Source organism: Pimephales promelas, chromosome 9 (genome assembly GCF_988280905.1).
Source record: "Pimephales promelas chromosome 9, fPimPro1.hap1.1, whole genome shotgun sequence".
In the NCBI taxonomy this organism is placed as follows: Eukaryota; Metazoa; Chordata; class Actinopteri; order Cypriniformes; family Leuciscidae; genus Pimephales; species Pimephales promelas.
This window is the reverse complement of record NC_142777.1, coordinates 25,372,286-25,389,345: the sequence shown is the minus strand read 5'-3', so window position 1 is coordinate 25,389,345 and position 17,060 is coordinate 25,372,286. Positions and strand designations below refer to the sequence as shown.

The 17,060-nt window shown below is 37.0% G+C and overlaps 1 protein-coding gene across 1 annotated transcript; it reads right to left on the bottom strand.

The window, feature by feature from the left end:
* Nucleotides 1-2,885: 2,885 nt before the first annotated feature.
* Nucleotides 2,886-16,467, bottom strand: LOC148977563 (uncharacterized). The gene is made up of 5 exons (XM_089135189.1): nucleotides 16,437-16,467; nucleotides 16,242-16,316; nucleotides 8,066-8,203; nucleotides 3,931-4,114; nucleotides 2,886-3,087 (listed from the first exon to the last, which is right to left on the bottom strand). Exons 1-5 carry the CDS (start codon nucleotides 16,465-16,467, stop codon nucleotides 2,886-2,888), a joined length of 630 nt encoding a protein of 209 aa, XP_088991315.1.
* Nucleotides 16,468-17,060: the final 593 nt, after the last annotated feature.

Below are 17,060 nucleotides of genomic sequence, written 5' to 3'. Positions count from 1 at the left end.
TGCTATATATGTCCAACACAGTCTCATGAAAGTGCGTATCTTTACCACGATTGTCATTTCTCGTGGCATTTATACGCCAAAAATGGTTTTTGTGTGTATATGCTACGCACTGAAAACCCCCTGTGTAGGTTTAGGGGGAAGGGGGGTGAGGAGTTTGTACTTATTATACGCCAAAAAAGGCATATCATATGCACTCGAAAAACGCGTACCACACACGCAAAAACTATAGATACGTGCTATAGATAAGAACTTTCATGAGATCAGGCTCATATTTCAGGGAGCCTGGGGGTTAAGTGTCTTGCTCAGGGACACATTGGTGTCTCGCAGTGGATTTGAACCTGGGTGTCTCACACCACAGGCTTGTGTCTTATCCACTATGCCATCACCGGAAATACATCATGCATGTCCGTGCATAGAGCCTATTGCATTATTAAAATCAAAAATTGTATCTGTTCATATTTAAATACCCTGGGTTGACAGTTGAACAGTTGCATTTGTTTTTGTCACATTTGTTACATAAAGAATCATAAATACTGTTACAAATGTGTTACTTAATGTTGGTTAAAGCTTTAACTAATGGTGAGTAATCAACTTTATTGTAAAGTGTTACCAATCAAACATTTATTATTATTGCTTAATAAATAAAAAGCAAGAAAACAATCGTCCAATAATCGATATGGTAACAATATTGTGCATCTTTAGAAAAAGGTATCAAGCAAGTAAACTATATCAATGGACAGGAAAAGGACTTGTGGAGGTCAAACATAAGAAGGCTTTTCTTGCACCACATGATCCTATGTGGTAAAAAATCACCGTTAGGACAACAGTCCACATCAACATTCATAGATGTGTGATGTCTGACTGGGCTTATACGCTTTTCCGGAGTTGTCAATACACATGTTTCTCAGTAATGGGCTCATAGAGATTACTTTTTGCTTTGGTGTGACAGGTGTGACTCATAAGAAGATACAAATCCGTATACTCTCTGCGGAAATAATACTGTTGTGCCCCAAAATCACAGCAAGCAATATATTGTCTTTTCCTGTTCTCAGAAATTCAGATGTTTTTAAAGTATTCTAAACAGACTATTGGGCATAGGGATGGCAATCCAATAAATTATGTTTTTCAAAGCAAAATGGGAATCAAATGCAATTAACTACTTCCTGTCATTGCTTTATTCTCAGAAAAACAATCAGTGCCACTTCCATTTTTCAACCTATTCTTCATCAGAGCACACTGCTTGCAAAGCCAGGGAGAAATCAGAGAGAGACAGTAAACTCTCACATAATATGTCACACTTTTAAAACGCTTTCCTGCAGCCTTGAGATAAAGAACCAAAGGAACCTGTAATTTTGTTTTCCGTCGCCCGTTTCACATGTGAAAAATCTTTAGAAACTGTTCTGCTGAAAAAAAAAATGCCTGGCCAAATGGAGGGGTACATGGATGAATAGGTGTTATAGTTAGTTATACAAAAGATTTGAATGGAGACTGAATAGTTTGATTGAAGGCCACAATGAACATACCGTTAAATAACTGATGCCAATCTTCTCTTTTGCTGGATCTGTCTTCTCTTTATTTCTCCAGCACAAACAACTGTGAAGTGTATAAAAATGTGATCTTAAATGTCTCTCAATGTGCAGCTAATAATCAAACTCAGCCACTTCTGCAAACTTTTTTTCCTGGTCTCATTCTGTGTCTTAATAACTACCAGCAATTCAAATTAAAACTACGTAATTTTGTTTTGCCGCTAGGGGTCACTAACCTCTTACAATAACAAAGGCGTAGGTTGATGATGCAGTGATAAGCGGAATGATGAGACTTGCTGTCATGCTGATGGATATAATAATGATTATGAATGAGTGAAAACTTTCATGTTGTTTGACATGACTGTGGTATGAAGCAGTTTACGATTGCTAATAAGAGAAATATCAGCGCCACATGTGAGTCCCGTGTATATATTGGAATAAGGATATTTAATTCTACCGAACTACCCGCAAGTGCTGAATTACTACTCACAGAGGTCAGTATAGCCCCTTTCACACAGCGCATTGATCCCGGGAAAATGCCAGAACGCCTTCTGTGTGAATGCGACCCGGGATTGATACCAGCATCGATGCCAGGTTGGGGACTCCAGGTTGGGGAAAAGCCAGGACCAATGCCGTAAGGGGTGTGCCTCTCGTGCCATCTCACTCACTCACAGATCCCGGCAAATTACTGGCAGTGTGAATGAACCGAAATCAAACAATCCCAGGAGAAATGCCTGGTCACATTATCCCTGTATTTTCCGGAATATATATATACGTATATATTCATATTTTTTTTTTCATAATGACGTCATATTTATTTAGTATATACTGTATATAGATTTATATATAATTTATATTATATATAAATATTTTATACATAAATAAAAAAAATCTTAAATATACATGTGTATATATATATATATATATATATATATATATATATATATATCACACACACACACAAAATAATTAATAATTATACACAGCTTCCATAACAGCTTCCAGCGAGCCTGATTCATTTTGATTACAGAAACATGTGAGATTAATTGGCCCTAAATTTAATGTGAACCCTAAATATGCACTAATAATGTTTGTAATGTAATATAATATTACAATCATGAAAAAGAACAGTGTACTATTGCTTTAAAAATAAATAAATATTTTCTGACAAACTTAATCAGAGCTACCCCATACACAAATAATCAATTGTCAAGGTTTAAGGCACTTTCCTATTTCCAGATTATGTATTTTTAAAGCAACCCACCGATGTAACCACTACCTCTTTTTTCCGCTTCCCTTGACACTTTGCCATTCAATGCATGTGTCCTCTCAGTCCCTTGGACCTTTCTCACTCCATACTTAAGAGCAAATTCCCACTAGTGCAACACTCACAATAGAGAGCCATCTATTTGATAAAAGAGATCCATCCAGACAGTGGTACCCAGCTGTGTCTGAATGTCTAATCCCACTGTGAGTGATCCCTCCTGGGCACTCTGGCACTCCCTTGCCGTTCCATTCTTCAGCGTCCTCCAACACCCAATCTCTCTTTGTCTGGTGTATCCTGTGTCACATAAGAAGAATCTGTCAGAATGACAAACAACAGGGATTTTTCATACTCAGGTGTGAGTGAAGACTATGGAGGGGAGCAGAAGCAAAGGAACAGAAATAAAACGTGAGACTGAACAGGTGAGCGAAACAAGCTTGATTTAAGATTGGCTTGCTGCTTCTGTTGAATTATGTATTTATTTACTTACTGTGTCACTGATCAGTATTCTTCACTGCAGGCCGAGACGCTTTTGTGCTATGACCGAGAGAGGAAAACCACACTGTTTTCTAAGCTGTCCGTGGCCTTTTACTTCAAGAAGACTACATTGGACCTGAATCCGTCCCAGGATTGTGTGCACCTAAGCTGATTTCCACTTTTCAGAGCCACATGAGGCTTTTGAGACGTGTGAAAGGGGTCACTGAAACACCTTGCATGTGTTTATCCTTTTGCCAGGCGCAGTGACAAGAAAACTGACCTTGGCCAGAAATAATGACTACAACACGTTACAGTCTCTCGTGTGTTTACACGTACTGAGCTGGGAAATTGAAACCAATCGTAAGAATAAGTGAAACTTGCAACATGGAGAATAAAAGCTCGCTCTTAGCACTTTTGCGCTTAATTCGGGTCTTGCCTAACCTTCTGAAGACCTGATATTTTTTATCGCTTGCTTGTTTTGTGCGAGATTGAATTAATGTTTCCTCTGGAGATTTTTGCAGTGACCCGTAACACTGTAACTGAGCACCGATTGTCTCCTTGGCTCTCGTTATGGATCCGCCACACACTATTTAAACAGATAGCGTGCCACCTTGTTCACCCATTACAGAGTCTGCCCACTCACGCATGCAAGCATTCACAAACCTTGTGAACCTTCGAATGGCAGACTGGGAAACGCTCCTGGGTCTGCATTTGAGCTCTGCCCACTGACGAGCGCGACCCGACCTTCTGAAGCAGTGGAGGATTAGTATTTTAATATTCCTTCCAATGTTCCTTCCTGCAGGCATCGGCCGTGGGTCAGCCTGGCCATCACTTCTGTTCTTTTCCACTGTCCATCAGAGAAGTACACAGGCTTCTAAGGGATGTCATGGAGAAAGGGTAAGGGAAGACAGAAGGAAAAGAGGAATAAAGCCTGCTGAGCTAATAGTGTGAGGATAAATAACAGTGCAAATTACTGTTTGAAAATGCAATTAAAAGGAGGAGATCGGTTACTAGTGAACAATTCTTAAATATTCATTTAGTAATATACTCTTAGCATCAATTATGTTCCATTAATTAGACTTTGTTTCTTTCTGATATTGATCGGTGGCTATTATGCTTTCATGTACAATAACTGTAATAGCCTCTTCCTGTGATTGCATTACAGAAATCCATTGCAAATTAAAGCTTTGTTGGGAAAATCAATACTCAAGCATATGATCCTAAAGCGTTGTTTTAGTCTGATTAAAGTGCTAGTTAACTTGGCACTGACTGAGGCCAGGTGCTAATTTTCTAAGAATTATCAGTAACAGTAGAAGCTAGGGATCAGTTTTGGCATCCCCTGTAATTGAAGTTAAAATAGAACAGGGGGAAATCTGAAAGATGCTTCGAGCACAAAGGAGGTAGACCATCTGTAAGGATACATTACCTAAATAAAAGATCTCCCATCTCTAAACAACAACAAAAGATAACTATGAAAAAAAAAATTTTTAAAATAATGCAATAGAAATAAATCAGTTATTTCGCGCAACATGGCATCATGACTTTTGAATACACATATACGCCACTTTCAAGTCAAGTGGCATGTCATCTATACTCATTTTAAACTGTATCCGCGTGTATGTCTACGTCGTTAAATGTCCGAGTGATTCCGTGTGTATGTACACGCCATTAAATGTCTGAGCGAAGGGAAGCAAAATGTAGATCTACACTGGGGAGCGATTTTTTTTTCCTAGGATGGTAGAAGACTATTAACCCCAGTGACGGGTAGGTTTAGCGACGGGGTTGGGGTAGGTCATATATTTGTGTATACAGTAACGGTAAGTCAACGGTATTCATGAACACGCTGAAAAGCGATTAAGCTTGTTGATAGCACACCATAAATGGAAATACGAATTGGCGTGTCATACATACGCCATTTCATGAGATCAGTATGGTTCTCAAATGAATTAAAATGTCTTATGTAGTTAAAGTTATTAAAAAAGTAATTAAAATGATTTAGTGTACTGACTTTTTCAGTAGAGATTGCTGATAAAATCATTAAAAATCCAACACGGCAAATTGCAAATTATGAATTTATATAAAGAACAGGGTTGCCAATGACTGATATGATGCAGATTTTCATGCTTAAGGGATGCATCTGTATTTTAATGACTATAACAGATGAACAATAATGGCAGATATAATTATTGATTTTTAATAGAAAATAAACACTAAATCTAAAAAAAAATATTATAGTCTCCACTCCAACAGGAGTACAATTAATACTTTAATAACAATTAAAGATGATAAAGATTACATTCATTATTTTACATATTCTGCATTATTTGATGTTTTTTTTTTAAATGAACACTGACAAAAAACAAACAAACAAAAAAAATAAATAAATAAATAAAAACACAAAAAAAAAAAAAACTATAAATTTTAGGGCTGAACGATATGATGATATATATTGGCTATATATAACACTGATATAAGTGATCACCCGGATTTAGACCTACCTATATTGTATTTATATAAAGCGTTCCCAGGCAAATTTGCTTTATATTTAGGTCTATATTGCTTTTATTTCCCTGCTGTCTAAATCAGGCAAACATAAAAGTCATGGAAAACACTAATCCTGTCTGCATGTCAATATCCATGGATCACTGGATTTTTAGTTGTAAGGAACACTACATTGTGTCCAACATTTAGTTTAAATTGATAAAATTGTTTGTTTTAGTGGTATTTCCATGGTTTCCCCTATTAAATCCAGTCACACAGCAGATCTTTAGCCACTCAGGCTCAGGCTGAGGGGGGTTGTTCCGGCAGGAAAGTGACGTCAATGCATTCCCTCTATTAAAATGGCTAATAATTTAAATTAAAACTTAAAATTGATAAAAGCAGCCGACTTGCCTTTTCTTTTGCATTTCAATTTTAAAACAATAGAGGCATGTCTTAAAACATGATGCATGCATAGATTGCTGTCACAAAGAACTTGTTTTTCACCTCCACGTGTTGTTCATTCTGTCAAGTAAAATGTAGTTTTCCTTGATTTCCTTGATTAAATGTGCTCCTATGGTGAGATTACTATATTTTATTTAATTAAACACATTTATGGTGAAATTACTACATTTTCAGGTCAATCTTTATCATTATGACCATGAAACGTGTCACTTTAATTTACCGTTTGCAGCACAGCAAAAATAGACTCTGTGTTGAAACGATCGCTGTGCTGCTGTTATACGTACCACACCAGTGAAAAGTGAAAGCCCTAACCTGTTAACATGAGGCGCTTTTCCACTGCATAGTACGGTACGGTTCGGTACGGCTCACTTGTGGTGCTTTTCCACTGCATGGTACGGTACAGTACGGTTCACTTCGGGTTGCTTTAAATGGTACCTGGTCTGTTGAGGTTCCAAGCGTACCGTACCGGTACTAAAATTTGACGTGAAACACTGCTGATCACTGATTGGTCAGACAGAATCGTCACTACCAGCGTCACTAGCGTGATCGGATTTGCCAAACGAGACACGAGACACTTTTTTAGAAGTATTTTGTTTTGCTGCCATCAGCCTCATTTTAAACACATTTTCCGTCTAGCAGTTAAAAACAACCACATACCGAGAATCAGGAACACCATCCCTCGATAGTCTCCATTGTTCCTGTGTTGTGGGTTTGAAAATGTGGCGCTTTTAAGATGATGTCATGGCAGTAGAGGCGCGCGCAAATAACGATCAGTCCCACACACTTTGAAGGGGTACTACTGCAATGGAAACGCAAAGCGATCCGAACTGTTCCGCGCCGAGTCGAAGCGTACTGGGCCGAACCGTACCGTACTATGCAGTGGAAAAGCGCCAATGGTGCGTTAGGAGTGCAGATGTGTGGCACTTTGCTCTGCTTCAAGTCGCAGCCATTTGAGCTTCCACTGCTTCCTGAAAAACTCCAACCTTCGCGCTCAGTTGCTGCACAAAAAAGACATTTTGGGCGTCGCACAAAAAAAAAAAAAATAATATAAATAGTAAGTGATACAAAAAAAGTGTTTGTGGTACAGCCGCGGATCAGTTATTCACTGTAAATGCATCATAATATGTGGACGCACTACAGCACGTGTTGCTCCAGCACCGCAACATGCACTGCAAACTGGGCATGTGTGAAACAGGTGTTAGATCCACCTACAGTTCTTAGAAACTTTAAGAAACTTTAAGTTTAAGAACTCTTCTTCAAATCTTGTTTGTTTATTAGTGGATACGGATGAACAGTTGTAAACCGGAAACTGGCATGCCGACTTCTGAAAATAGTGGAAGTTCGGGACTACGCTTGTGCACGTAGCCTATTAAACATTCAATATTGACTAAAATACACTACCGGTCAAAATTTGGAAGAATGAAGATTTTTTTTTTTTTTTTTGATGTAGTTGTAAGAAGTCTTTTAGCAATGAGATGTACTCGATTTTGAGATGTACCTAATTTTAACTGAAAATGTTAACTGAAAATGTTCCTTTAAATATATTGGGTTCGATGTATCCGTCTATCTGTCCATCTATCCATCTTCAAAATGGCTTTAATTAGTATAAAAACGTATCGAGGGAAGGGGGCATGGGACTCATGGGAGAGTGATGTCTCAAAGAAAAACGGAGCAAAAAACAAACAGGGAAGACATGAGCCCAAGAGGCCAAAAGGGTGCCAAGAGAGATGAAATGTAGCATTTGAGAGTACAACTATGTTTGAAAGACACAGAGATAGCGACTAACAGACACACAGAAAAAGAAAAGGAGATAGAGAAAGTGATGGGGAGAGAGGTGGCTTTCATCCAGGCAAACCTGGCCAGACAGGAACTGGAGTGGTGAGCACTAGGAGCTCCAGCAACCTGGCCCTTTTCATCTCTTCATCAGGAGGGTTCAAAGCCACAGGCGAGCCTTTGATTCCATCACTGCCACAGCTCCCTTGATGTGGAAATCCAAATTTCAGTGAATTGAAAAAGGAGGGGGAAAAGGGGGTGACACATTATACCATATGAAGAAATAAATGTGCTCTTCGCCGCCCCAGAGCTGGTGCTAATGACACGGCATAGAAAAGAGGAAGGAGTGGGACAAAAAAAAAAAAAAAAAAAAAGAGCCAGAGGACCAATCTATAAATGATATGTGTGACACTTAAATACAACGCTTTTGCTACTGGACCAGTCCTCTTTTGCTGTTAACACAACAAAAATAGTTTGGATGTTGGGAAAATAAGATTTAATTTAGAAAATCTGCACGGGCTGAGTGATTAATCCAATTAGTTAATAATTGTAAACCAATTTCCACTTTTTTTTTTTTTTCCCACAGGTAAAAGAAAAGAGCAACTTAGTCGTACTTAACGCAAACACAATCACATCACACGAAAGAACACTAAAACATGAACTAATATGAATACTTTGGTACCACAACTCAGTTTGAGTACACTTCAATGTGTATAATACACCTTTTCGGTTCATGCAAAGAATATAATAAAGTACAGTTTATGTTCAATGTAAAAATGTCAGATCGAATCCAGTTCAGGTAAGATCGGAGGAAAAAAAAAAAAAAAAAAGAAAGAAAAAGGATTGAATCCAAATGCAGCAATAACTCCTAACAGAGCGTCAGTGTGCTTCCAGATGATGCAACAGGTCCTCTGGCTACCAAAAGGAGATGAGGTTTAAAATCCAGGTTGGCTTGCCATCTTAGTTCTCTTGTCATGCACATCTTTTCTGCTCACGTGCGCACACATGCACTTCTTGGAAGAGTCTTTGTCTGACTTTTTAACTGAAAAATAAAACAGGACCTGCATAACAGGTCACAAAAGACATCCATAAATACAAATATCTCCCAGAAAAAAAAATACATAAAAATAAATAAATAAATAAAGCAGCTCAAAATGGCGAGAAACTCCACCGAACTACCCGCAAGAGCTGGATTACTCACACAGGTCATTAGACAAATTAAACTTGTGAGGTAACGCAGCGCTGCTTAACTTGGTCGAACGTTACACTATCACACTAAACGGCATTGAAAGTTGTTGTTATTCTATGTGTTAGTTTGTTTGTAATACGAAACTAGCATTAAGCTATATCAACATTAGAATAACATACTGACTGTATATTCTAATTTAATCATGTTGAGCTAATGTTATAAAACATTTTTTTTTTTTTTTAATTTCCATTTGCTCGCCTGTCTAATAAAGCTGTCAACTCGTGAAGCTCTGTCAAGTCCAAGTTAGTTGCGGACGTGGAGCTCTCGGCATCTCAAAAACGCCACACTGATATTGATCCTCATTTTAGTTCTCTTTTTTGTCCAAAAGTTTGCTTGCCATGCTCTATTATTGAAAGAAACAAGAACTGTGTGCCGCTAAACGTAATGCACTACACAGTCGTCCACGTCTGTCGCCATGGTAAAGTCATGGCTATGGCAGTATGAACGGAAACCGAGGATAACGCGGAAAGTGCGTCAATGACCGCCACTTATTTAAAATTGGAATTTCTCTGAAATAAAAATATCTTTGGAGACTTTTGTGACATTGTAAATACACAACTGCAAAAAATGTATCACACTATGCAAGTGATTTATATTGTACCTTTAAACGATACTTATTTATAGTATTTTCATATGACCGATAACACACACTCACCTAAATGATTATTAGGAACACCATACTAATACTGTGTTTGACCCACCTTCAGAACTGCCTTAATTCAATGCAACATTGATTCAACAAGGAAATATTGGCCCATATTGATAGAATAGGATAGCATCTTGCAGTTGATGCACGAAGCTCCCATTCCACCACATCTCAAAGATGCTCTATTGGGTTGAGATCTGGTGACCGTGGGGGCCATTTTAGTACAGTGAACTCATTGTCATGTTCAAGAAACCAATTTGAAATGATTCAAGCTTTGTGACATGGTGCATTATCCTGCTGGAAGTAGCCATCAGAGGATGGGTACATGGTGGCCATAAAGGGATAGACATGATCAGAAACAATGCTCGGGTAGGCCGTGGTATTTAAACAATGCCCAATTGGCACTAAGGGGCCTAATGTGTGCCAATAAAATATCCTCCACATCATTAGTCCACCACCACCAGGCTGCACAGTGGTAACAAGGTATGATGGATCCATGTTCTCATTCTGTTTTACGCCAAACAGAAATCGAGACTAATCAGACCAGGCAGCATTTTTCCGGCCCATCTGACACCAACAACCAAATTCGCTGTCTTTCCCATTCTGACATTCAGTTTGGAGTTCAGGAGGTTGTCTTGACCAGGGCCACACCCCTAAATGCATTGAAGAAACTGCCATGTGATTGGTTGATTAGATAATTGCATTAATGAGAAATTGAACAGGTATTCCTAATAATCCTTTAGGTGAGTGTACAATCAAATAATTTCAACAAAAGTCGATGTAGCTACGGCGTGAGTTTGACGCAGAAGTATAAATTGGGCTTAAATCCCTAGAGTTTATTTTTCATGAACTCTTTCTTAAATGTTCAACTTCTTTAACTTAACTATACACATTCAAACATCATTTCCAGTACCCTTTTCTTTTACAAATTTGTGAATTCTAGCTCCAACGATATTATGCACTCATACAGGCTCCATTCCAATGTGGGTTACATATACTGTGTCTTCAAAATACATTTCATACACAATGCAGTGTGACAACTGAATTCGAAAATCAAAGTGCCTACGTTAAATTTACAGCAGTCCCAACTAAAAGTTAAAGTTCAACAATTTTTTTTTTTCTATTTGTAATTACCTTTTTGTTTTCTAATCAATTCCAAAATGTACACAATACAAAAAAAAGTCACATAATGTAAGTTGTCACAAAATAAAAATGTTTTGACAAATGTCAGATAGAACCATATCTTTCACTTTAGTTACAGACATAACTCAAGGAAGCATTTTTTTTTTATCCACTTCTGTTGTATGAACAGAACATTTTTTTACATATGAAAGTAGCTTATATTTAATTTTAAATCAATCAGCATGGTTTTTTTTTAGTTTCAGGTAGCATTTCTCTCTCATTCTCATACAATGCTCTGTCACTATAAAAATAGATTGATTTTAGAAGCTCTATATAACATGCCTCTCCCCCCATCTGATAAGAGATGGTTTTATTGGCAAAAGATGGATCCCATCTGTCTTCAACTGCTTAATCATACCCCCTCTACCCTTTGAAATGTCTAAAAATGAAAGCATCATTTTACAGTGACCTTAGACTCTGTTCTGGCTTTTTCTGAAGGTCAGCAATATTTCTCCAATTTTTACAGTCAAATATTTCAGTTATGTCCTTAGCCTTTAGAAGGGTTACATAATTGCACGCTGCTTCTAAAGTTTAAACATTTTGAATAGAGCTGGAAGCTGTGTAGTCATAGGCCATTCAGTTTCTTATCTACTTTCTGCTCTTAAACCAAAGTCGATATACATTAATAATCATTATTGGTCAAAGAATCCAGTTTAAAATGGTTAGGTTAAACCTGAGAAACTCAACGAATGCCCAGAGGAACCTAACAGGCAATCTTCCCATGCAAGTGGAGTTAATTTTGAAAGATGAATGAAACAGTTTCACTTGAAAACCACAAAGTGCATAGAAACTATTGAAAAATCTCTAACACCTTTCAAAAAAAGCACGTGTCTTGTAGTCAGGTTAGCAGTGAATTCCAAACAATGTAATAATGGTGGGATCTATGAAGCACAATGACAAAGTTTTGAAACTTCATCCTGCTACAGACCATTGCAATAATCATGTAGGCAATTATTGAAACATAGATTTGTGATTTGTGTCTTAAACTAATTAACAATGAATATTCCGTCTACCTTCAAGCAACACTTCTTTTTTTTTTCATCACATTTACTGGAAGATAGGAGCCTCTGTTCTATTTGTGAAAAGAGAATAAACGATACATGGATGGTTTCTGCTAATTATTTAAATTGACAACTTAACAGGATTTTAATAAGTAAACTAAACAGGAACCGCAATACATGCTACTATGAATGAAAACCGACAAAAAACTAGCTGAACAGAAGGAGACTAAGGCCCTGTTTACACGAGAACACTCGCGGGTGAAAATGTAAAAATATTTTATCGGATGTGCCTTTCGTTTACACGGCGACAGCGTTTTGGGGGCTTAAAAACGCAAAAAAGTGAAACCACCCTCCAAATTGGAAATCTTTAAAACGCTCCACCGCCGCGTTCCTGTATAAAGGGTAAAAACGCAAAAGTCTGCTTGACAGTGAAGGTTGTACGTAGGCGCGCGGGCTTGGTGTTGTTGTAGTATGCACTCCAGGCGGCTAAGAGTGCATACTACAATAACACCAAGCCCGCGCGCCTATTGAATTTCACAGACTTTTGCGTCACCATCTGCACGCGAATTTCACACCCAACACACTTGTCTAAAGGCAGAATAAAAAGTGATAACGCAACACCACTTTTGCGTTTTCTCTTCAGAACTGTTTCCGTGTAAACATAGCCTAAATACAGATACCAATAAACAATGACGAGGTGAACACAGGTGCCAAGGATGACGATAAACAGGTGGGTAATGAGAGTTAGTTCAGGTGTGGAGACAAGGAGGATTCTGGGAAGTGTAGTGAAGATGAAGACAGGATGGTGCAGACGATGAATGTAACAGTAAGGGACAAATAAATTATTATTATTATTATTATTATTATTATCATTTAAAAAAAAATAATCAAGTTGAGGGATGCATGATATATCTGCAATATTAAAATGTTAGATTATAAAATATATTACAATGCATATTTATTTTATACAGTATATCCAAGTATATTACATATGCATATACACATAAATATACAACTTAATTATATACATCACATTTTTTTTTGTCTGACATTGCATCTTTAGCCCATGCTCATATCTCTTATTTTTGCATGTGAAGAGTTCAGATGCAAAAGCCTCTAAATGCCCTTTGAAATTTTCTTCTTTAATGATGATTTTTATCAAACTTGTATATTTAAGTTCAGTAATTTCACTTAAATGGTAATGATAATTACCTATTAATTGTTATTTAAGTGAAATTACTGAACTTAAATATACAAGTTTGATAAAAATCATCATTAAAGAAGAAAATTTCAAAGGGCATTTAGAGGCTTTTGCATCTGAACTCTTTATGTATAGTCTAATGCTCACCTACCCCGTCACCTAACCGACGTTAAAGGTAAAGCATCAGTTGTATGACGGCCCGGGATCGTCATGTAACCGACGTTTAAGGTTACCCTAAAAAGGCGGATGTTGACGTATGGTCAAAAGACGTCCCAAGACGTCAGTTATATGACTTCTTGGGATGAGACTGTGTTACACTGCTAATACATGCAATCTTAGAATACACATTTTTCAACAGGATAATGCCGTGATGCTTACATTCTCTTGTTGCATTTAAAATTCAGTTTAGTTCAGCAAAGATGAAACAAAATAATTTGCTTATTGGTATTGATAGAAATCAGGACATCCATAAAAGAGTTCATTAAAAACTAAGAGAGTGAAGGAACAAGCAATCCTCACCACCGGGTGTAAGGTAGCGACAGACTCAGAAAACTGCTCATTGCAGCAAATTACCAGAACAAACGAAATACAACCCACAAGATCACTGTAACTGTAGAGCACTTCAGGCTTTAGTTTACTGCAACCTAACCAAATTTCAGAGCCAGCTGTGATACTGGATCTCATCACTGACACTTCTTAATGTGACTTGTCCTCTGCTGCACTAGAGGTAATATATCATCAGGATTGTCTATGTCTACAGATAGCAGAGGAGATTCTTTTCTGCTTTAAACTACAACAGCTGATTTCCTCTTTAAATGGCAGTGCTGTAAGGTGAATACTTATGTGCCTGTCACAGGGAATAACATACCTTGAAAAAAAGTTACACCTTTTCATGTTACAACAAAGAATTGAACCTCACAAAGAAAGGAATTAATAACTCTTTAATTAAGCTCCACTTATAGAATTCCTTTTTAAAAGTCATTCCATTGTAAGATAGGACATTTTCAGTGTAATATTGAATGAAAGACTGACATTTATCAAATGACCGTTTAAAAGCAGTCAGACCGGTCTCTCAATGCAGTAATGCATAAGGCAGCAAGAAATATAGACCAACCAAGTTTTACTGCGAGTGGATTCATGCTTCACTAACTTTATGTGGAGACAGATGAAATCACAGTGCTGTTCATTTCAAGTCACTCTTATCCTTATTCTCAAGGGAGGTTCCCATCTTATTGAAATCTGCTTTGTGAAATGAGTGCGCAGAACCTGACTGAAAAAAAAAGCTCATTAACTGACCTTTAAACGTGACTTCTGACTGCTACTTTTTTAGAAAACCACAAGAACTAAATTATACTAACACTTTGACATTGAGGTTAAAGTCATTTATACTACAGGGCTGTTGAATGCTTGATTCTGATTGGTTGAGAACATTCTAAAGGTGTGCAATTATTTTCAGGGAAAAAGTACTTTCAGGCAGGTTTGAACCGGATTACAGTTCCATATCACTGTGTGTAATTAAGAACGGAAAATAGGATACAATTCAACAAGAAAAAAAAAAAAAAAAAACGTGCAGCCCCCGTGCACTTGATCTGCAATTTTTGATGTCTAACTTCACAATCAATGGACACATACAGTTTAATTCTAATCAATAAAGTATGTAGTCCTATCTATAATAGGCTAAATAGAAAATTAAACTGAATAGGGTAAATGACTTTGTGTTTTTCATTTATTGGGTTATCTACTGTCAATTATAGAAAACAAGAATGAATGAATGAATTAAAACAAATTTAATCAATAAATAAATAATATTATTGACGCACATGCTTTTCTGTCTCATTATTTCAACGTCTCTCTCTGTCTCTCTCTCTTTATCTTCCTCTCTCTAATAACTGCATTAATAACTGCATAAAGCCACAGACTAGGTCTACTAAGGCCAGTTATGAATATAATTGTATACTAATATAATGATACTTCTGACTGATCATGCCCAAACGCGCATTCAGTCTGTGTTCACACAGTCTGTGTTCACAGTTGGTGTTTAGTTAGACCTGCTACAGTCGATGGAAACTGTCGGTCATCGAATATTTCAGCGAGTTGTAAGTGTGTCCCCCATCATTACATTAGTCTGCTATCAGTGGCCCAAACCTCCATTACCTCTAAAATGACATTTGAAAACTAGCAACGGAGGCATGGTATTAGATGCGTAAGAAATTAGTCCTAGATACAAGACCGCTTTAATTTCAAAAACTTGACAAAAATATTGATATGAATCATCTGAACAATGTTTTGAGATGTGGAAACTGTAGTATAAGAGGAGTAATTGACTTCAGGCCTCGTGACCGCTTTACCACCTCGGGTGTGCATTATTTTTCTAATAATTCAACGGCCTGTCATCAATTATTCCTTACTTGTATACCAAAAGCAGATCATGTTTATTCTCTGACAATTAAGTGGAAGAGAAGACTGGGCTAGTTGTCACACTCTAGGTAATACGATTTTCAGTCAAAAGCTCAATTACACAAATGTGTGTTTTCTAGCAGTGTTTTCGTGTGTTGATTTCAAACACGTCAATTGGTCTTAATGTTTTGCAAAATAGACTGCTTTCTTCCTTATTTTCTACTCGTGTTGTAATTTCTGTCCAAATCATAAACGCCAAACTTTCTTTCACATCTTCAGAGAGCATATTTAGTCATTATTTTTAATTGTTCTAAAAATTCTATGACATTAATATCACAGTAAGAACCCTTTATTCTTGTCCAAGAAGCTCAATAATACTCAAAAATCAGTCCAGATTGCTTGTTAACTCCTCTCTTGGCTTCAATTGTGAACTCTGCTGGTGGCGAAGATATCTTCCAACAAGCAATCCCAAATGTGTTTCAATTACAGCTCAGGAAAGTAGGGATCTCTTTAGCATAATTGAAAACTATAGGTGTTGATAAACAGTTACAGTTTCAGAGGAACCACAAGGCTGCCCTCACCGCTCAGAAGTGCCAATCATAACAGTGCGAATAATGATGCTGTGAATTGAAACAATGGCAGGGGAAAACTCATGTCCTGCCCAAAATGAATGAATAACCTACCTAAGTCATTTTCTTATCTGAACACACACAGACAAAAAATGTATTTGTTACGAGTGAAGAAAGCACATCTTACAACAATCACAGCTTAGCCTACCATAAATCACCCCCTGGAAATGCAAGGCCATTGATTGTCAAAATCAAATCATAATAAATGCTTTTTTTAGTGAAGCTTGAACACTAGGCCAGGCCACTGACTGGGAGACTCTTCCTGTTTTTTGAAACGGCTTTGATTTTTGACTTCTAATCTCTTGTGCTCTTTGAAACATTTAAATAAAATAAAAATGTTGCTTCTTGCAGAATTTCTACATTTCCTCAAATTAACACACTTTGAACTAAATGATGAATAGCTGTGATGAACAAATTAATATCCAAGAAAACTGATCATGGCGTGAAAAAGAGAACAACGGAACACATGCATACAAGCAATTAAACAGTCTGATGGAAAACTAAACCAAAACTATAGCATAACTGTGACCATTATATCTATTATATCATATGTTATATGATGATAAATATTGAGATAGATTATTTTAATTCAATATTGAATATAACATACTATTATTTAGCATTAAATTGATCAAAAGTGACATTGAATTCATTTATAAGGCTGCAGAAAGATCTCTGTTTTGAAATGTTATCATAATGAGTACACAATCACAATGATTAATGAGATAAGGATCATGTGACATGTCAATTTAATTTGTGATAATATTTCACA